At 47.9% G+C, this 22,176-nt stretch overlaps 1 protein-coding gene across 1 annotated transcript in view; it reads left to right on the top strand.

The window, feature by feature from the left end:
• Window positions 1-77: 77 nt before the first annotated feature.
• The window catches only part of Tctn2 (tectonic family member 2), a 29,949-nt gene continuing 7,850 nt past the window's right edge, over window positions 78-22,176 (top strand). The window contains exons 1-13 of the mRNA XM_085837182.1: window positions 78-255; window positions 434-541; window positions 1,036-1,115; window positions 3,294-3,489; window positions 4,933-5,033; window positions 8,943-9,139; window positions 9,708-9,831; window positions 11,172-11,313; window positions 13,527-13,592; window positions 16,343-16,477; window positions 17,672-17,749; window positions 20,461-20,538; window positions 21,767-21,878. Of these exons, the coding sequence (XP_085693308.1) occupies window positions 174-255; window positions 434-541; window positions 1,036-1,115; window positions 3,294-3,489; window positions 4,933-5,033; window positions 8,943-9,139; window positions 9,708-9,831; window positions 11,172-11,313; window positions 13,527-13,592; window positions 16,343-16,477; window positions 17,672-17,749; window positions 20,461-20,538; window positions 21,767-21,878 (1,499 nt within the window). The 5' untranslated portion in view covers window positions 78-173. The remainder of the gene's footprint in view (window positions 256-433; window positions 542-1,035; window positions 1,116-3,293; window positions 3,490-4,932; window positions 5,034-8,942; window positions 9,140-9,707; window positions 9,832-11,171; window positions 11,314-13,526; window positions 13,593-16,342; window positions 16,478-17,671; window positions 17,750-20,460; window positions 20,539-21,766; window positions 21,879-22,176) is intronic.

The following is a 22,176-nucleotide window of genomic DNA, read 5'->3' on the forward strand; positions in this document are numbered from 1 at the left end:
CCTCCCGCTAGACGTGTAGCCCTAGACCAATCGCGACATTCCCATCATTGATTGGTGGTTGCCATGGCTGCAGGCATTTAGCTTGGCAATATGGCGTTGTAGGGGCGGCGAAGGCCGCAGCCGCTTTTACTCTTCTAGGCTATTCTGGGTTTCTGAGGCAGGCCGGTCCGGGTATGGGCTCTCTGTCGCCGTTCAGCCTCCTGTGGGGACTCCTCCTGCTGCAGGGCGTCCTGAGGCCGCTGCGCGGGGACCCGGGTGTGTATGGCGGGGGTATGGCCTGCATGGCCCAGGCTGAGGGAATCTGGCTCTTAAAGGGCCAGACCTGGGGTTCCTAGGATCGCCGAAGCCAGGCCACATAAAAAGCCAGCACACGCACCCCAGGTACAGGTTCTGTACCCCTTAACCCCTCCCCGCACATCCTTCCTTCCCTCAGTTTTCATCCCACCTTTCATCCGGATGTCCAGCCCTGAGGTCCGAGCGACCCTGGTCGGAGGCAGCGAGGATGTCGCCGTGTCTCTGACTCCGCTGCAGGTCGAGGAAGGTAGGACTCTGGCTGTTCTTGGGAGCGTGGGTGCTGCCAACAGAAATTCTGTTCCCAGCAGAGTACGAGTGGGGCCGGCTGTAGACCCTGTGGACCGGTTCTGGATAAGGGAACTTGAAATAAAAGTGACCAACAAGCCAGGCATGATAACACATGCCTTTAATCCCAAAATTGAGGTGGAAATTCGAATATGCAGCCAGCCTGGTTTGCATAATAAAACTTGTTTTGTCTTGTTTTTAAGGAAAACAAAAGGCCAGCTTTTTATAAAATAAAAAAATAAAAGGAAGCTCCCCTAAGATTCCCACACAGCACCTCAGAGTTCTCCTAAGAACAGCAGTTTTTTTTTTTTTATTTTTGTCCCATTTGACAAATGAGACATACTGTTTGACCAGTCTTATGCAGCTTGTCTGGGGGGAGAGGGATTCCTACCCCAGGATATTCGACTCACCCTAGCTACCGCACCCTGATGCCTCAAATTCTAATTTCTCTCTTAGGAGTGTTGCCAGTTCCTACTTGTGGCGGCCTCCTCCGCAATGAGACAGCGGATTGGAATGTGACTGTGAGCCCCCAAGAGGTAAGACAGCTTCCTTGCACCTGTGGAGGCCCCCTATTTAGGCTTTTTGCAATCCTTCTATGGATAAGTATGCGTGAGTGTGTCCTAGTTAGGGCTTTTGTTGCTGTAAGGCAACACCATGACCAAAAGGGAAGTTGGGGAGGAAAGGGTTTATTCAGCTTACACTTCCACGTTGTGGTTCACCACTGAAGGAAGTCAAGACAGAACTCGAACAGGGCAGGAACCTGGAGGCAGGAGCTGATGCAGAGGCCATGGAGGGATGCTGCTTACTGGCTTGTTTCCCATGGTGTGCTCAGCCTGCTTTCTTATAGCACCCAGGACCATCAGCCCAGGAATGGCTCTAATTAAGAAACTGCCTTACAGCTGGATGTTATTCAAGCATTTTCTTAATTAAGGCTCCCTCCTTCCAACTAACTCTAGCTTGTGTAGACTAGCCAGCACAGTGTGGCAGTGTGTGTGTGTGTGTGTGTGTAGTTCTTACCCTAGGTGTGTCTGGATGTGTTACAGGTGAAGCCTGTGAATTTGTGTGTGTGTCAGTGCAGCCTGTAACCGCAAAACTGGGGAGGCTGAAGCAGGAGGATCACAGAATCGAAGCTGTTCTGGGCTGCATAGTTGACACTGTTTCTGAAATAAATGAAAGAGAAGCTGGAGAGATGGCTCAGTGTTTGAGAGCACTGGCTGCTCTTGGAGAGGGCCTGTTTTCAATTCCCAGCTTGCATGTGGTAGCTCCCAACCATCTCTAACTTCATTCCCAGTCTGTAACACATATATGCCCAGTACCCGAGGGGGTCAGAAGAGGGCACTGGATCCCCTGGAACTGGAGTCATAGGTGGTTGTGAAGGTACCATGTGGGTGCTGGGAACTAAACCCCGGGTTCTCTGTTAACCACTGAGCCATCACTCTAACCTGTAAGCACTGATCTTGCTCATCTCTGTGTTGGGGTCGCTTATATCTTGAGGAGTGAATGGATGTACCTAGCCAGCATAATGTGCATTTGAGATATAAACAAATGGGAAAGGCTGTGTCTTAGGGATAGCAGTTGTACCTGTCCAAAGCCATCCGGAGAACTGGGGTCTCTTCCCCCCCCCCCGTGTGTGTGTGTGTGTGTGTGTGTGTGTAATCTCAAGCTACTGGGAAGATATAAACACTTCAAAATCTTGTCCATAAGCTGGGTTCCCAAGCTGCGCTTTCTCAGTGTCCAAACATTGTCTGCTTTTGTGTTTAAGATGAAGAAATGCGGGAGGGGATCTGGAGAAATGATTTAGTTGTTGCACACGTTGTTCTTGTAGAGGACCCAGGACTGATTAGCAGCAGCCACGGCCTCTCAAAGCTCTCTGTAACTTCACTCAGTTCCAGGGTCTCCAGCGTCCTCTTCTGGCCTTTGAGGGTCTTAGGCATACACGTGGTACAGAGATGTACACACAGGCTGAACACCCACGCACAGAATATAGTACACACACACACACACACACAAAAGATTAGGAAGTGGGATGGACAAGGTGGTGTATACCTTTAACCCTAGCACTCAGGAAACAGAGGCAGGTAGATCTCTGAGTTTGAGGTCAGTCTGGTTTATGTAGCAAGTTCATTGCCAGCCAGAGATACACAGTGCGATCTGGTCTCAAAAAACAACAACAACAAAACCCAAAAAACAAAAAAACAAAAACCCAAGGAAATAGAGCTGGGTAGATGGCTCAGGCAGCTCACAACACCTGTCGCTCTAGCTCCAGGTCATACAGCATTCTCTTGGGGCCTCTGTTGGTACTACACACACTTAAATAAAGAGAACATTTAAAAGAATGAGTTAGGCTGGGAATATAGTTCAGTTGGTACAGTGTTTGCCCAGCATGTGCATGAAGTCCTGAGTCAATCCTAGCAATGTGTATGCGTGCATGCAAGTGTACACACACATACACACACATACACACACACACACACACTAAATAAGTAAGTAAGTAAATAGCAAGGGTAATATGAGAAAGACTCCAGAGCTTACGTATGTACCACAGTTTGGTTGAAACTGAAACGAGTGCTGCCATCTTTGTATGCAGGTCTCTTTTTGTGAAGTGTGCCATCTTGTCGTCTTATACAGCTCTTGGGTAAAACAAAGCAAGGCTCATGTGCTGCCCTCAACTCGAAGTGAGTCACTTTAAAAGCACAGGTGTGTTTCCCTTCCAGAGCACGCTGGAAGTGACCATAAGGTGGAAGAGGGGTCTAGACTGGTGCTCCACAGACGAGACAGCCTCATTCTCAGAGCCCCCGTGCGTCCTGCAGACGCTGCTGGTTTCAGCCTCCCACAATGCATCCTGCTTAGCACATCTGCTCATCCAGGTGGAGATTTATCCCAACACATCTGTAACCCACAACGCATCAGGCAAGTGATGTCTACAGTCAAAACGTTTCTGTCAGCCACTATCTAAAGATTGGGTAGTGTATGCAGTTTATTAGATGTGGCTCTGTTATCAGGATTTCTTTTGTTTGTTTTTGGTTTTTGAGACAGGATCTGGTCTAGATCCCACTATGTAGACCAGGTTGAACTCACAGAGCTATGCCTTGCCTCTGGCTCCTGAGTTAATTTTTTTGTTTTTAGTTTATGTGTGTGTGTGTGTGTGTGTGTGTGTGTGTACGTGCACGCATGCACGCCCTTGGGTGAATATACAGGCATTATGTTTGTGCCAGACCCAAAAAGGCCAGAAGAGGGTGACAGATCCCCATGCCTGGAATTGCTTGTGTTTGTGTCACTTTATGAGTAATGTGTATTGAACCCAGGTCCTCTGCAAGAACAACAAACACCCTTATAACCACCGAGCCTTGTCTTCAGTCACCAGACTCAACTTTTGAGTCTCTCTTGCCTTCCTAAATGTACTTTTTGAGGAGGGGGGTGGTTAGGTTTTGTTTGTTTGTTTTTGAGCTTTTTATTCTGTATTATTTTATGAGTTAAGATCAGGCAGTGGTGGCGCACACTTTTAATCCCAGCATTGCGGAGGTAGAGGAGGCAGGCCGATCTCTCTGAGTTTGAGGCCAGCCAGAGCTACATAGTGAGATTCTGTCTCAGACACCTCCCCACCTAATTACCTGGCTGTCCTGACACATCTTTTGCAAATCACCTTTTTTTCTGGAGAAACACACATTGGTACCCAAGCATGAGAAAATCCATGAACAAGAATAGGTGTGGCCTGCGTTCTTCTATTCTGACCCACAGAGCAAGGCACAACTAGTCCTGTCTCTTCTCTCCTGCCATTCAGGTGCCGGCCAGAGCCTAAGTGAGCACTCTCTGTTCCTTTCTCCTACATTCCCACCATGTGGCTGCTTGTCCACCCTGCGCCTGACCTTCTGTGTGTCACTTAGATGGCATGGGTTTTTCTCCCACCTATGAATCTGTAAGAAACTCTCTAAAACTCAAAAAAAAAAAAAAAAAAAAAGAAAAGGAGGGACCATGGGTGCAGCTTGTGTGGTGGAGTGCCTGACTAATATGCAGGACGCCATGAGTTCAGTTCCCAGCAATGCAGGAAACTGAGCAAGGTGGTGCTTGTCTGTGATTCCAGCACTGGGAGGTAGAGGCAGGAGGATCAAAATTTTTAAGATTGTTCATGGCTACATAGTAAGTTTGAGGATAGCCTGAGCTACATAAGACCATGTCTCTAAAAAAGTAACAAGAATGACACACAACAGCTGGCTTGTTCATAAGTGCAGGATTCAGTGTGGTTCACACACGCACAAATCATGATTCAGCCCTTTTTTTCAAGTGTCAAACACGTGTTCATGCCTTGTGGAATTGTTTTGTAGCTGAACTTTTTGTGACATGTGTACTTTTCAGAGAACATGACTGTCATTCCTAACCAAGTCTATCAGCCCCTGGGTCCCTGCCCGTGTGACTTAACAGCCAAGGCCTGTGACATTCGATGCTGCTGTGACCAGGTAAGTTTTTTTTCTGTTTACCAGGTTATCTGAGAACGTATGGGAAACCCCAGCAGTCACCCCCATTAGATAGGCGACAACAGAGATTAGATTGTATTTTGCAAGTCAGTTTTGTTTGGTTGGTTTGGTTTGGTTTGGTTTTTTGAGATAGGATCTCATGTAGTCCAAGTTGGCCTGGAACACTCCATGTGGTGGAGAATGGTTTTGAACTCTTGGTCCTCCTGTCTCTATCTCAGAGCTGCATATTGTGTTTAAATTGAGTATTTTCTCTTCTGGTGTTGTCTGTGTAGTTTGTGGAGAAAAGAGAACAGTATGTCTTTGGATAAAATCACCTTAGGGAGAGCTATAGTTTGAGGATGATTTTTAATCTTATTTTAAAATTTTAACTACATTCATTTGTGTGTGTGTTGTTGTTGTTGTTGTTTTGAGACAAGGTTTCTCTGTATAGCCCTGGCTGTCCTGGAACTCACTCTGTAGACCAGGCTGGCCTCAAACTCAGAAATCCACCTGCCTCTGCCTCCCAAGTGCTGGGATTAAAGGCGTGCGCCACCACCGCCCAGCCTGTGGGTGTGTGTTATGGAGGGTTATGCTACAGTACATATGTAGAGAGGTCAGGGGCCCACTTGCAGGAGCTTCCAGGAATAAAACTCCAGTTACCAGGCTTGTCAGCAGACACCTTCCCACGCTGAGCCACACTGCCAGCTCTCGCTTGTTTATTGAGTGACAAGTCTCACTATGTAGTCTAGGCTCACCTCCAATTTAAGGTAGTCCTCCTGCCTCAGCTTTCCTGAGTGCCAGGATTGTAGGCACAAACCACCACCCCTGGTTTATAATACATACCTTAACATTGTAAATTTTAGACAAATGATAGGCAGGTTCGCTGGTACCCAGGGTCTCCCATTTCTGCAGGAATATGGTTGAATTTTGTTGTTGTTGCTTTTGTTCATCTGTTTTGAGAGTCTTTCTCTATAACCTTGGTTAGCCTACAACTTGCTGTGTAGCCCAGGCTGGCCTTGAACTCACCAAGATCTGGCCTGTCTCTGTCTTCGAGTGCTGGGATTGAAGAGCAGTTGTTAGTGCTTTGAGGCGGGTCTTGCTGGCTGTGAGCTCACCGTGGGTGTGGGGTACACCCCCGGCCTCGTCAGACTTGCTTGTCTTAAAGTCGGTGTGGCACACAGAGCTGTACACTTTGTTGCTTTTGTTCTGAGCTAGGGGTTCACATGGCTGCAGGGGACCTGGCACTTGCAATCTGGCTTCTGCTTCCCAAGCGCTAGACAGACAGACAGACCTGTCCAATTGAACAAATCAAAACAGAGCCCTTCAGAACAAATACATACTGTCTAATCTTGCTGTAAAATCTTGGGAGGTAAATACACACCCGTGAACTTAACCACCACTGTACAGGGAGGCGGAGGTGGAGGGGGTCAGGGGTTACAGGGCCGCCTAAGCAAACTCACAGGTCATCAGGCAGCCATCGGTGACCCTCAAAAACCAAAGCAACACAAGCAAAAACAGCTGTGAGGGACACCGTTCTGCGGAGGCTTTTTTGTCATGTGCTCCCGGGGGTCTCTGCACCATCACTAGAATTACATAATCAGGATGGCTCCAGCCAAGCTGTACCCGGTCTGTCACTAACTGCCCTTGGAGCTGGTTGTATTGTCGACTGCGGTAGTTGCCCCTCTTGGGATTCCTAAGGTAGTACTGAGGGTGGTGCCACAGGCCAGCAAGCCTAGCCCTGGGAAGGAAAAGACTAAGACTGACGATTCTTGTGGTAAATATTATTTGGGGGTTTCTACCCTACCTTGGATCATTTAGTTACCAAATAAAAGAAAAAAAAACCTTTATATTTATAAGAAGTCTTAAAGCAGTAAAGCTGGGTAGATATCTACCCTCTGTCTACTGCTTGCTGTGTTCTGCCTGGACCTCTCCTATTCCAGCAGGCTGCCACTCACTGCTCTGCGCTCATGATGCACCCAGCCCTTGGAGATTTCCTTCTTCCTTCTCTCTCTTTCCCTCCCTCATGCTGCCTGCCTCAGACCTCAAGCCCAGGACCCAAATCCCCGCCTGCGTCTCTTCTGCCCAACTATAGGCTGTGGGCATCTTTATGAACCAATCATGGAAAGCTTGAGGAGGGCAAGGATTATACAACCAAAGCTGGTGTGTGTGAGGACCCGCTTGTCTTGGAGCAGCCAGGTTTTGGGATACAGTATTTAGCATTTTAATACATAGCAGCACCAGACCAAGCCACTACGGAGTCTCACTGTGATTGGAAGCTAGGCTGGTCTATGCAGTGAGAATCTCTGTCGTATCAAAAGAGCTGGGCCAAGTGTAGTGGTGCACATAGATGCACACACATACATGGAAGCAAAACACGGTGCACATGAAAGAAAATAAAAATATTCCTAAAAGCAAAAAACAAGGGGCTGGGGAGATGGTTCAGCCCTCTTCTGGTGTGTCTGAAGACAGCTGCAGTGTTCTCACATACATAAAACAAAACAAAACAAAACAATAGGGAGCTCTGGTTTATGCACAGTCAGTTCATCAGAGCTACTCAGTGAGACCCTGTCTCAAAATAACAAACCAACCAAAAAGAAGTAGGTAGCAGGGCATGATGGCACTCCCCCTCTAATCTTAGGACTCAGGAGGCAGAGGCAGGGGGATCTCTCTGAATGTGAGGCTAGAAAGCAAACCAAACATACCAAATATATTCTGTGTCAGTGGCGTCTTAAACAATCCAAATTTACACTTTATGCACAATTTTAATCTTGTTTTTGAGGTACTGGGGATTGAACATGGGCCTCACACATCCCTGCTCCCTCTGAGTAATGGGCCCAGCCCTACTCTGTTACTTTTTAAACATTTGAGACAGAGTCCTGCCATGTAAGTAGCCCAGGCTGGTCTTGAACTTTTGATCCTCACGCCTCATCCTCCTGAGAGCCTCATAGCTCTCTAGCTCTGGGCCTGGTGTGATGACATTCCCACTGAAGCTCACTCCTTCTCGGGCTGGAAGAGTCTGACTGAGCTCCACTGGAGAGCTGACTAAGGGACTTTGTGATCGTGCAAGTGTAGGGAACGAGGTGTATGTGTGTGAGTGTGTATGTGAGTGTATGAGAGAGTATGTGTGTTATGGAGGCTTGTATGTATATGGTGTAGGGTGCGTGTATGTGTACGCACATGTGAGAGTGTGTGTGTGATTTTTTTTTAAGATTTATTTGTTATATTTATTTATTTGTTATTTGTAAGTACACTGTAGCTGTCTTTTAGTGTCTTTGGTGTGTCAGATCTCATTATGGATGGTTGTGAGCCACCATGTGGTTGCTGGGATTTGAACTCAGGACCTTTAGGAGAGCAGTCAGTGCTCTTACCTCCTGAGCCATCTCTCCAGCCCCAAGAGAGTGTGTGTGTGTGTTATGGAGGATTGTATGTATATGGTGTAGGGTGTGAGTGTGTGTGTGATTGCTCATGTGTGCACATACCTGTGGAAACCAGAGGATAATTAATACCTTAGGCACCATGCACCCTTTTAAATTTTCCTCTCTCATGCAACCTGCAGGCTGGGTAGGCCTCCGCAGGCTATCTGGTGAGCCCCAGGGATTGCCCTTCTTCAGTCTTCCCAGCAGTCACAGGCCACCACACCCGGCCTTTCTATGTAGGTTCTCCAAGTGGAACTCAGGTCCTCCTGCTTGCGGTCCACGCATTTTACCAACTGAGCCCTCCCCACAGTTCCACGGAGCTCTTCTTGCACCGCCAAGCACTTGGGGAGGAGACTAAGATGCATTGCTTTCTCGTCTGTCTCCTGTGTTGCACGCTGGTGGCCTCAGAGTGCATGTCGTCAGGTTAGCTGGGAGCTGTGCCCAGCCTCACAGTGCCAGCTTGGGTACCCTTGTTACCCTTTTTTCTGTTTTTCAGGACTGTCAGCCAGAAGTAAGAGAGCTGTTTGCACAGTCCTGCTTCTCCGGCGTGTTTGGAGGGCACGTAAACCCTCTGTCCCATCATCACTGTGCTGTCAGCACCACTCACCAGACTCCTGACTGGTTTCCCTTCCTGTGTGTGCAGTCGCCACCCTCTACCTCGCCGTTCCTTGGTCACTTCTACCATGGTGCCATGTGAGTACCTGGACTGCCTGGGAGGGGCCTGCTTCCCAGGGTCGCCAGGTCTCCTTTTACTGGGTTCTTGACTTGGCTCACATTTTTTTCTCTGTACCGTAAAGGTTGTGGTTAGGGAGACCATGTCTGACATTTCTCCCCAAGTGTCAGAAAGAACTGAGAAACCGCCCCCAGCAGATCCAGCCAGCACTTAGCAATGACTTTCCAGCATGGGGGAAGGAGCCAAGAGCCCCAGGGATTTGAACTTCCTGTGTCTTATAGTCCTGTATCATTGAAAACTTTGTAACTATGATCTTCTAAATTAAAAAGGAAAATGAAGAGCAGGGGTTAGTGCTGTCGTTTCCCTGTAACCCCAGCAGGCTGAGACAGGATCAGTAGATCAAGGTCGCCCTTGGCTACACAGAGAGTTTGCGGTCAGCCTGGGCCGCATGAGACCCTATCTCAAAGCAAAAATACAGCTGAAGCGTTACTGGTCTTCTTTGTTTTTGTCCTGGGGTAGGTCTCGGGCCTGTGCTCAGGCTAAGCAGGCCCCCTGCGGGCCCACTGATCAAGTCTCTTGGTCTCTCAGTTCCCCCAGACATTCCCCGGGCTTTGAAGCCCATTTGCACTTCGACCTAAGAGACTTCGCTGATGCCAGTTACAAGCAAGGAGATCCCATTATGACCACAGAGGGGTATTTTACCATCCCCCAGGTAACACCTTCCCTTTCTTTCTTTCTTTCTTTGATTTCTTTTTTTTTTTTCTTTCCTTCTTCTTCTTCTTCTTCTTTTTTTTTTTTTTTTTTGGTTTCTCAAGACAGCGTTTCTCTATATAGCCCTGGCTGTCCTGGAGCTCACTTTGTAGACCAGGCTGGCCTTGAACTCAGAAATTTGCCTGCCTCTGCCTCCCAAGTGCTGGGATTAAAGGTGTATGCCACCACGCCCAGCTTTTAAAGATTTATTTATAATATGTAAGTACACTGAAGCTGTCTTCAGACACCCCAGAAGAGGGAATCAGATCTTGTTACGGATGGTTGTGAGCCACCATGTGGTTGCTGGAATTTGAACTCAGGACCTTTGGAAGAGCAGTCGGTGCTCTTAACCACTGAGCCATCTCACCAGCCCAACACCTTCCATTTCAAAACTCGGATTTAACTACCATTGCCCCTAAGGATCTCCCTCTAAGTGGCTTATTTGCCTCTTGTGCATTAATAGTGTCTAGACTGAAAAGACTCCTTCTCAACCCATCTCTTTGTTAAGTGGACATGGGAATGTGTGTAATGGAGCGGGAGAGTCTCTGTGTGGGCTCTAGAGGCTGTGGTCAGTCTCCAGGTCATTCCCTATCAGTGTTTTATGCTTTTGCTGTGCTGGGGCTGATACCAAGAACCTTGTGTATACCAATCAAGGCTTCTCCACTCCCAGCCCCCAACCCTTTCTAAGAAGCTCTGAATATGTGGTAGAGTATAACACTAAGAATGTTAAAACATAGCTGGGCAGTGGACTCAGTTTGTAGACCAGGCTGGCCTTGAACTCACAGGGGTCTTCCTGCTGAGATTAAAGAGGTTCTAGCCCTGTGAACCAATTTTTATGTTATTGAGACTGCCTGGGGGTAGGAAGTGGTGCTTAGCAGTAGACGTGATAGTTTTCCCATGTAGGGCCCTGGCTTTCCCATCTCCCTCCAAAATCAAGTTGTGATGAGAGTGGCACGGAGGTCAAATATGCCTCATGATTTGTATGGTTAGGGGACATGGCCAGGGTCTGTCCTGGGTGACCTAAGAACACTTAACTATTGGTAGTGGCTTCCAGATCTTAGCTCCCTAAAGTTGGTCACCGTGGGTACTTACTGTAGACATTATCCAGCAATAGGGCCAGACAGAAGAGAGCAACTTGGAGTAGCCCCGAGGTAGGGTCTCATCCTGTAGCACGTGCTGGTCCCGAGTTCAGAGCACTCCTGCCCAAAGCTCCTGAGTGCAGGGATTGCAGGCTGGAGCACCAAGCTTGGAGGAAAGACTTTCTAAGACGGGAGGAAGAAATCAATTGTCCCTTGCCCTCAGGTGTCTCTAGCTGGGCAGTGTCTACAAGATGCTCCTGTGGCTTTCCTGAGGAATTTTGACAGTATATGTACCATGGACCTGGAAGTGCACCAAGGACGAGATAAAATTGTCCTCGAGAACACGAAGATCCGCACAACAGGAGGTAGGCTACCTTTATCGTTAGAATGGTGTAGTTAATAGAGAAACCCCTCTTCTCCCGTGTGTAAGCCACTTTCTTAGCATCTGGTGATGGCCTTTTCTTTTCTTTTCTTTTTTTTTCTTTTTTTTTTCTTTTTTTTTGGTTTTTCGAGACAGGGTTTCTCTGTGTAGCCCTGGCTGTCCTGGAACTCACTCTGTAGACCAGGCTGGCCTCGAACTCAGAAATCCTCCTGCCTCTGCCTCCCAAGTGCTGGGATTAAAGGCGTGTGCCGCCACCACCGCTCGCCCTTTCTTTTCTTTTCTTTAATTATTTATTTTATACATATGAGTACACTGTAGCTGTCTTCAGACACACCAGAAGAGGGCATCAGATCCCATTACAGATGGTTGTGAGCCACCATGTGGGTGCTGGGAATTGAACTCAGGATCTCTGGAAGAGCAGTCAGTGCTCTTAACAGCTGAGCCATCTCTCCAGCCCCAAGGATGGCAGTTTTCATGGGAAGAGTTCAATCTGATTGAACAGCAAGCACCCTGTGCATGTCCGTGGAGTTTTCCTCTCTGCACTGGGCGTGGAACTCCTTGTTCCAGGACTGAGTAACACCCCTTCGCCAGGGCTTTACTGTGTCACGTGAGTGGCAGCAGCTTTCTTTATACTTTATACTGTATACCCCACGCTTCTGAGTAGCCCCGGACCTTTTCGCACCTGCAGAGGGCGCTGGCAGCTTTTCAGCACCGAGCCACCGATCTCTCCTCTGTTGCTGCATTTCACCCTGATGGAAACATTCCTTTGCAGGTGCATCCCAAGAGGCTTGGGGTCCCGGAACCCTGGCTGGGGGTAGGGAGGACTGAAGAAAGGAGAGACACACAATGTGAAACTGGGATGGGTTGGGTAGGGTTCTCTAACTGCTACTGTGATAACCGGGAACCTCAGCGAGTGCATTAGGAACCATGCAGGGGGAGGTTAGCTGGTCTCTGGAGGAGGTCTCTGGAGGCATGGGTCTCAGGCTGTAAACGTCCATGAGGGACCACACTTGCTAGTCTCTGCACATGCAGGTGAATAGTTCAAAAACACTCATCCTGGGACTCCCAAAGAAAGCTTTGCTGTGTGTTTTGAGCCTGGCCCATACAGGTAATGGCTTTGCCAGTTTATCGTGGGCCAGTGGGTCTCAGAGTCCATGTTTATGTCAAAATATACATTGGCTTGGGACCTCATCCACCCCAGACTTCCTCTTCTCTTTACGCTTTTTTTTTCTTTATTTTTTCAAGATGGGGTTTCTCTCTGTAGCCCTGGCTGGCCTCAAACTCAGAGATCTACCGGCTTCTGCTAGGATCAAAAGTGTGCCTCATCACTGCCTGGCTTATCGTCATCTTTTGAAAGCACAAATCTGTGCTGTTTTTTCTTGGAGGGACAGGGCAAGAGTATTGTTCTCTTGTAGAGCTCAGCTGGTTTTGGGACCAGTGCTGGAGTGAGCACTTGGAGACACAGTTCTGTGGTATAGATTTTCATTTTCCTTAGGCACAGTCCTGTGAATGGGATCACCGTGCCGTGCAGTTTACTTGATGAGTTTAGGCCACATAATATTCTTCCAAAGTGGCCGCTCCGTGTAAATTCCACCCCGCGGCTCTTCCTGCAGAGCTACAACACACGGCTGGTACCAGCTCTTACCATCCTCCTGTGCAGGTGTAGTGAGGGGACGGGAACAGAGGGATCCCAGCCTCTGATGGTGTGGGAGCCGGGACAGGGGTGGGAGGGGTCTCACCACAGGCATGGTTGCATCGTAGCCCTCCTCCTTCTTGTCTTCCTCCTCCTCCTCTTCCTTCCTCTTCTTTTTTCTCCTCTCTTCCTTCCTTCCTTCCTTCCTTCCTTCCTTCCTTCCTTCCTTCCTTCCTTCTCTCTCCCTCCCTCCCTCCCTCCCTCCCTCCCTCCCTCTCTCCCTCTCTCTCTCTTTCTTTCTTTCTTTCTTTCTTTCTTTCTTTCTTTCTTTCTTTCTTTCTTTCTTTCTTTCTCTTTTTCCTTTTCCCTTCCTTTATTGAGGTACTATTTCCAAGGGTGACCTTGAACTCCTATTCCTTCTGTCTCCTGAATGTTGGGAATGTAAGTTTGTGACTCAGAGCCTGGCTTCTTATCACCTTGATCTGCCTCCTGTGAGTAGGTGAGCGCCACCATGACAGACCGGATCACGTGTTGCTGTGGAAGTTAATCCTGTGTCTTTTTAGGTCCGGTCACACCAACAGTAACCTATGAGGAAGCCATTGACCTGGACAAGTTCATCACCAGCCCGGGTATGTCAGTGTCACATGTTCATGCCATCTCTACAAAACGTGCTTGCTCTTTCTTTTCTGTTTTATTGTGTTTTTGAGACAGGTTATCACTCTGTGACCCTGGTGGTCCTGGAACTGTCTATGTAGACCAGGCTGGCTTTGAACTCACAAAGATGCTTTTGCCTCTGCCTCCCTAGTGCTGGGATTAAAGGAATGAGCCACTGTGTCTGTATTATTTGGTTTATATTTGGTTTTGTTTGTTTGTTTGATTTGGTTTGGTTTGGTTTGGTTTTTTTCAAGCTAGAGTTTCTCTGTGTAGCCTTAGCTGTCCTGGAACTCACTCTGTAGACCAGGCTGGCCTTGAACTCACAGAGATCTGCAAACCTTTGCCTCCTAAGTGATGAGATTTAAAGGCCTCCACTACTAAACCCGGCTTGTATTTGTTTGTTTGTTTATTAGTATAGAGTTTATTCAGGGCATGGGAAGGCGAGTTAAGAGAGTAGTAGAAGCAGAGAAAGGCAGAGAGAAGGAGAGAGTAGAGAAGTGGAGGCCGGCCATGACCATGTGGAGGGAGGTTGGGGAGAGAGGGGGAACAAGGGGGAAAGAGGCAAGAGAGAGGCAAAAGCATAGAGTTGTATTTGTTTAGCCGGGCGTGGTGGCGCATGCCTTTAGTCCCAGCACTCGGAAGGCAGAGGCAGGAGGATTTCTGAGTTCGAGGCCAGCCTGGTCTACAAAGTGAGTTCTAGGGCTATATAGAGAAACCCTGTCTTGAAAAACCAAAAAAAAAAAAAAAGTTATTTTTATTATTGTTTTAAACAAATTTAAAAAGATTATTTTCTGGGGGCACATGCAAGGGCATGTGTACACACACAAACACACACACTAATAAATAAAAATGTGAAAAAAAGAAAAAAAAGGATAGTGACTTTGGAAGATACCCAGCCTTGAACTCTGACCTCTACATCCACCCATGGACATGTACACAGATGTACACACAGGAGCACCTACACATACATAAACACACAAGAGTGTCAAGTGTGAAAGCGGAGGCCGGGCCCTCAGTGCTTAAGAGCACTTGCTGCTTGTGCAGAGGACCCAGATGTGGCTCACATCTGTAACTCTGGTTTCAGGGGATCCAGGCTTCCTCTGCCCTCCATAGGCTCCAGTCACACACCATGGTGCATCCACTTAGATGCGTACGTATGCAAGCAAAGCGCTTGTATATATAAAATTCAAATAATAAATCTTTAAGAAAGAATTGATGTCAGATCAGCGGAGTTGCGTGGTGTTCCATCCACGTTCTGTTGTTCTGCATGCCTGCCTGGCTTCTGTGCACTGACTGTGACCTCAGCCACCTCCCCACAGGCCTTGATGGCGAGCGCTGCAATGTCCCCTCCAGTTCGCAGGTCCCAAGAGGCTTTTCTTTTTTTTTTCTTTTTTCTTTTTTTTTGTTTTTTTGAGACAGGGTTTCTCTGTGTAGCCTGAGCTACACTTTGTAGACCAGGCTGGCCTCGAACTCAGAAATCCGCCTGCCTCTGCCTCCCAAGTGCTGGCGTGCGCCGCCACCACCACCACCTGGCTACCCAAGAGGCTTTTCCTTTTTTTTTTTTTTTAATTTTAGGACCTCTGCTCGCTCCGGTTGGCCCCGCTTGCTCTGGTCTAAAGATTTATTTATTATTATACATAAGTCCACTGTAGCTGTCTTTTTTTCTTTTTTTTGGGGTTTTTCGAGGCAGGGTTTCTCTGTGTAGCCCTGGCTGTCCTGGAACTCACTCTGTAGACCAGGCTGGCCTCGAACTCAGAAATCTGCCTGCCTCAGCCTCCCAAGTGCTGGGATTAAAGGCGTGTGCCAACACGCCCGGAGCACTGTAGCTGTCTTATGACACAGCAGAAGAGGGTGTCAGATCTCATTACGGGTGGTTGTGAGCCACCATGTGGTTGCTGGAATTCGAACTCAGGACCTTTGGGAGAACAGTCAGTGCTCTTACCAGCTGAGACATCTCTTCAGCCCCTCCCCCCCCCCAAAGAGGCTTTTCTTAAGTGACTTTTAGGTTAAGAATCCTCAGGGGCACAGCATGTTCATTCATGCATTCATGTCTGTTTTACTTTCTGATCTCTGTGTGTGTGCAGCAGGCGTGTGTCTCTGTGTGTGTGTGTCTGTGTGTGTATGATATATGATGTGTGTGTATGCTTGTTTATGAATGGAGGCATATGCATGGAAATCAGAGGCCTTGGGTCTTCGTCTCCTACCTTGTTTGAAACAGGGAGTCTTATTCTCTGCCAGGCTAAGCACCAGAACTGATGACAGGCTCCCACAGCTGGCTTCCTGTGGGGATCTGGGCTGTCTCTCCTGCTGGTACTTAGTGCTTTGCATCCAGGATGCCGCCCCCAGCGGCTGTGCGGGTGGGGCTGATGTACGCAGCCCTTTGTTTTGAATGGAGGTGTGGTTTTCGTTCCTTTCCCTTGGTTTATGACCTTGTTCCTGGCTGTGAGTTTAGAAGCCCCTGCTTCTGGGGCGTGCACACTTGTGCTCAAGCTATGAGCCAAGCACTGGGGACACGGGAATCAAAGGAAAGGGACAGAGTTATTCAGGGAACTGAGGTGGAATAGAGGATGTGGCCCACCCTGACAGGAGACCTCAGGAAGCACCATGGAGGAGAGGTGGCCCAGCTTCCTGAGGGAGCTGGAGAGTCGGGCTGGCGGGAGCCCCAGGAACAGATTGCAACCCAGAACGAGTAGTTTTCATTATGTGCATATTCTCGTCTTTGCAGACACAATTTTAAGTGTTGGACCGGCCCCCAGAAACGTGAATGTGGAAGAACATTATGTCTTCAGATGGCAAAATAATTCCATCAGCGGCCTAGACATCACAGTCATCAGGGCAGAAATCAGTGCCCAGCAGAGAGGTGAGGGGTACAGAATGCTCTCTGTCTGAAGTGTCTCCCTTTCCAGTGGTTTCCGGAACTATAACCCCTCCAGTGAAGCCAGCCTTGTTTAATCCTGTGCATTTTCTTTCACTGAATCAAGGAGTCAGGATTCTTTTGCACAGCAAATGTAATTTTGTGCCAGGCCTGGCGACTTATACCTGAAATGCCAGCACTCCTGAGGCTGAGGCAGGAGGATTGGTAGTGAGTTCAAGAGCAGCCCGGGAACATACAGTAAAGCCCTGTCCCGAAAGAACAAGAAAATAAAAGTGATTTTTCTTTTAAAAATTAGATAGTACTTGGCTCAGCTGCTCTTCCAGAGGTCCTGGGTTCAGTTCCCAGCATCTCCATAAGGCAGCTCAGAGGAGATTGAGCATCTCCATAGACACCTGCAGTGGCATACACACATGCACACACTTAGATGTGCAATTAAAATTGGCAATAGTAATGTAAATAGTACCATCGGACTGGCAAGAGAGTTCTGCTGGTCACTGAAGGCACCTGCAGCTGACAGCCCAAGATGGATCCCGAAGATCTGACAAGGCTAAGTTGTCTTTGGTCCTCCACATGTTTGTCACATACGTGCACGCAAAATACATAAAACGTAACTTTAGAATAAGGAGAAGAGCCGGGCATGGTGGCACACGCCTTAAGAGGCAGACGGATTTCTGAGTTTGAGGCCAGCCTGGTCTACAAAGTGAGTTTCAGGACAGTCAGGACTACACAGAGAAACCTTGTCTCGAAAATAAATAAATAAATAAATAAATAAATAAGGAGAAGAATAGGCTGGGCAGGGCATGCTGCCCCATGCCTTTAATCTCAGCACCCAGGAGGCAGAAGTAAGAGGATCTTTGAATTCGAGGCCAGCCTGGTCACAAAGACAAGGTCTAATGCATAGCCCCTTATCTGGAATTTTCTGTGTCAACCAGGCTGGCTTCAAACTCACAACCTCCTGAATGCTAGGATTAAACGTGTGCAACACCACCTGGCTTGTTCCTGGTTTGATTCTTTTTTTTTATCCTCTTCAAGAAAGGGCCTTGATGTGGACCCTGGCCTCAGCCTCAAAGCAATCCTCCTGCCTCAGCCTTACAGCATGCATGCATCATGTTCACGGGAGTTAATTTCTTCTCCCAACAAAATGCTACACATTATGTCTCTGGCTTCTTTGATTTCTAGGAACGATGACCCAGAGATTCACAGTGAAGTTTTTAAGCCATCACAGTGGTGCTGAGAAGGAATTTTCTGGAAATCCAGGTAGGATGAATGACAGTGCTGCTCTTCTACACAGATCTTAGGGTGGCATCCTGAGCTGCCCCATGGTCATGAGGAACTGTCTTGAGTTGTGTTTGTCTCTATGACCAGTTTCCTTATTTTCTTACCCCACGACAGTCCACTTTCTCCTGAGGCAGATTTATACTTTTTTTGTTTGTTTGTTTTTCGAGGCAGGGTTTCTCTGTATAGCCCTGGCTGTCCTGGAACTCACTCTGTAGAACAGGCTGGCCTCGAACTCAGAAATCCACCTGCCTCTGCCTCAGATTTATACTTTAATATACAATGGTGCTTTGCATGCAAATTTTATTCTCTTTGGCCTTTGGTCTTCTGTTCTTATATTTCGTGGGTTGGTTTGATTTTCTTTCTTTCTTTCTTTTGTTCAAGACAGGGTTTCTCTGTGTAGCCCTGGCTGTCCCGACACTCATTCTGTAGACCAGGCTGGCCTCAAACTCAGAAACCCGCCTGCCTCTGCCTCCCAAGCACTGGGATTAAAGGCATGTGCCACCACTGCCTGGATCATATGGCTTTTCTATGTAGCTAGCCATGGCTGTCCTGGAACTCTCTCTGTGGACTAGAGATCTGTTTGCCTCAGTCTCCCAGTACTGGGGTTAAAGACTTGTGCCACCCTGCCTGGCTGTTTTGTGATGGTTTTGTTGTTATTGTTTTGCTTTAACTTTTTTTTAGTGATTTATTTTTATTTTATATACCTTGGTGTCTTGCCTGCATGTGTGTCTGTTGGATCCCCCTGGGACTGGAATTGTTCTTCTCAACTGGAATAGTTGTGAGTGGTTATGTATGTGTTGGGGATGGAACCCAGGTCCTCTGGAAGAGCAGCCACTGCTCTTAACTGCTGAGGCACCTCTCCAGCCCCTGTCTAAAAATTATTTTTATTTATTTATTTATTTGTGTGTGTGTGTGTGTGTGTGTTCATGCACATGTGCCACTTGTGTGCAGGTGCCATGAGGAACAGAGGAGGGTGTGAGATTACACAAATTTAGAGTTCCAAGCAGTTGTGAATCACCCAGCATGGGTGCTGGGAACCAATCTTGGATCCTCTGGAAGAGCAGCAAGTAACCATTGAGCCATCTCTCTGGCTCCTGGGAGATTTTTGGTTTTGTTTTGTTTTTGAGATGTAGTGTTTGTGTGTAGCTAAGGTTGGCCTAGAACTCTTGATTTTATGCCTTCCCTCACCCTCAGAGTAGCTAGGATTAGAGGCACAGTACTACTACCACCTGGTGCCATTGGCCATTTAGGAAACCTGATGCTGTTGTTATGGGCCACTGTCCTCTGAGTTGTCATTACTACCTCAGTCAGCGCAACTGCAGCTGACTGTGTCTACGAGAGACCCCCCAACAAGCTCAGGCCTGTTCCAGCCCCAGCTGTGTGTGCGATTGGGAGGTAACCGTCCACCGCCAACGCTGCTGGGTGGGATTCTCAGTGATGCTGCTGCCCTACAGTCATCCACACTCCTGTGAGCTACCCCACCAGTGCATTGGGCTTGTGCCTCCTGACCGCAATCATTTGTCTCACCCCAGGAAAGGCTAACACCAGCTTTCTATTCATTTATCTGCTCATTTCACCATCTTTTGGCCTCTCGGTGCCTGTTAATTCCCATGGGACCACTCAGCACTTGAGATGTGGTAATATTCATATGGTAATATTTTGGATAAGCTGCGATAAATAAAATAATTAGGAGAGGCTGGTATCCAGGAATGGTGGTTAATACGGCCTGATATAGAAATGGGATGGAGGGCTGGTGAGATGGCTCAGCAGGTAAGAGCACCCGACTGCTCTTCCAAAGGTCCTTAGTTCAAATCCCAGCAACCACATGGTGGCTCACAACCATCCGTAACAAGATCTGACTCCCTCTTCTGGTGTGTCTGAGGACAGCTACAGTGTACTTACGTATAATAAATAAATAAATCTTTAAAAAAAAAAAAAGAAATGGGATGCAGACCCTGATTGGTTCCTGCTGTGTAGCACTGGCACTAAACCACACCTGGGGATGGAGAGGCTGGTGTGGATGTGCACTGAGCAGGCCCTGGCTGTAGGGAGTTGTTTTGGGAAATGTTGGTGCTGTTGCTAGGGAGACGGCACAGCCTTCAGTGTAAGTGGTTCGAGTTGTGAGCTTCCTCCCTCCACACCTCAAGAACTGTGGTTACACATGGGTCCCACCACGCCTGGCTAAGAATTTAATAAGTCAAAAAAAAATCAAAATAGAAAATAGAAATCACCATCCTTCTGTCTCAGCCTCCCCAGTGCTGCTGTGCTGGCTGCTGGGATGGTGTGTACAAATTGCCAACGCCAAGGCTCCCCTAGGCTCCTATCTTAGGGTTCCCATTGCTGAGAAGAGACACTATGACCAAAGCAACTCTTCTAAAGTTCAATATTCAACTGGGGCTGGCTTACAGGTTCAGAGGTTCAGTCTGTTATCATCATGGCGGGAAACATGGCAGCGTCCAGGCAGACATGGTGCTGGAGAAGGAGCCATGAATTTGACACCCAAGGCAGTCAGGAGAAGACTGGCTTCCAGGCAGTTAGGAGGAGGGTCTCCAAGCCACCCCCACAGTGACACGCTTCCTCCAACAAGGCCACACCTCCTAACAGTGTCACTCCCTGGGCCAAACACCTTCCAAGCACCCCAGAGGGAAGATGGCAGCCCTTGCTGCTTTGTTGTCCGTGTCTGTGTCTAGGTTACCAGCTTGGCAAGCCGGTCCGAGCCCTGCATACCGCCGGGATGAACGTCAGCACACTGCACCTCTGGCAGCCAGGTGAGGTGGTTTTTTTTTTTTTTTTTTTTTTTAAGATTTATTTATTTATTATATGTAAGTACACTGTAGCTGTCTTCAGACATTCCAGAAGAGGGCGCCAGATCTCGTTGCGGATGGTTGTGAGCCACCATGTGGTTGCTGGGATTTGAACTCTGGACCTTCGGAAGAGCAGTCGGGTGCTCTTACCCACTGAGCCATCTCACCAGCCCGAGGTGGTTTTACCATTTGTGATTTGCTAAAAGTACTCTGCCCCCATAGCCTGGAGTTAAACATTTTCTGGTTTATGGTGTGTAGGGAGGGGCGGCTTTTTGTGTTTCTGGGACTTTTTTTTTTTCCCCCTTTTTCAAGGATGCCTTGCTTGTTGTACCGAAAGTGCTGGGTATTTGTAAAAGCTTTTCAGGCAGGGTTGTGCTGTCTGTGGCCATAGCCCATCATGCTATTCCTTGGAGCCAGAACAGCTCCCTCTGAACAGAGGGCACCCAGCATGGCAGTAGGAGTTGCCCACACCTGCCTGAAGCAGCAACGTCTGTCTTACAGGAAGCCCCTAGCGCCTGGTCCAGGAATTCTCACATAGGATGGAGCCTTCATTGGGCTTTGAGAGGATCAGAAGGATTAGAGCAGCGATTCTCAACCTTCCTCCTAATGCTATGGTCCTTTTATACAGTTCTTCATGTTGTGGTGACCCCAACCATGAAATAATTGCCTCGATACTTCATAAATGTAATTTTGCTACTGTTATTAAATTGCAGTGTAACCACCTAACTTGCAGGCTATCTGGTATGCGACCCCTAAAGGGGTCACAATGCCCAGGTTAGGAACCACTGGGTTAGACTTTTCAGAAGCTAAAAACTTTATTTTTACTTTCTGTTGTCAGTCTGGTTTTGTTTAGCCTGGTGCATTGGTGCATTCCTGTGGTCCCGGCACTTAAAAGGTGGAGGCAGGAGGATCAGGAAATCAGGCTACCCCCAGCTGCATCAACAATTCAGGCCAGCCTGGGCTATGTGAGACCTTGTCTCAAAAAAAAAAAAAAAAAAAAGATAAAAAAGATAAAGATTAACACTTTTTGTTCATTTGAAACAAGGGCTTTCTATTTGCCCAGGCTGGCCTTCAACCACCATGCCCCTGCCTCAGCCTCCTGTGTGCTGCTGAGAGAGTTTTCAGGAAGTCCTTGAAGTAAATCTTTACTTGTACTTAGCAGAACAGTGAGGGGCTTATCCTTCCGTTGCAGCTGGAAGGGGCCTGTGCACAGCAGCCGCTCTCAGACCCGTTTTGTTTGGAGAAAATGCCTTCTCTGGCTGCCTGCTGGAAGTTGGGATTAAGGAGAACTGTACCCAGCTCAGGTGAGTCTCGTTGGGTGGTTTGTGTGAGACCTCGTCTCACATAGCCAGGAAGATCTGCAGCTCTTGAGTCGTCCTGTCTCCACCTCCCCAAAGCTGGCTCCCACGAGTTTCACTGATGAACTTTCCCGCATTGTGAGTGGTCTCCTTAAAATTAGTGATGCTAAAGACAAGACAGAAAAGTTACCGTGAACTAAGGATGGCGTGGATGTGATAGTGAGTGGACACACACAGAAGACATGATAGTGAGTGGCAGACACACACCTTTGTTTTTAACATTTATTTATGAAATGATTATTGT

Source organism: Mus caroli, unplaced genomic scaffold (genome assembly GCF_978045245.1).
Source record: "Mus caroli unplaced genomic scaffold, Mus_caroli_1 scaffold_4, whole genome shotgun sequence".
Classification (NCBI taxonomy): Eukaryota; Metazoa; Chordata; class Mammalia; order Rodentia; family Muridae; genus Mus; species Mus caroli.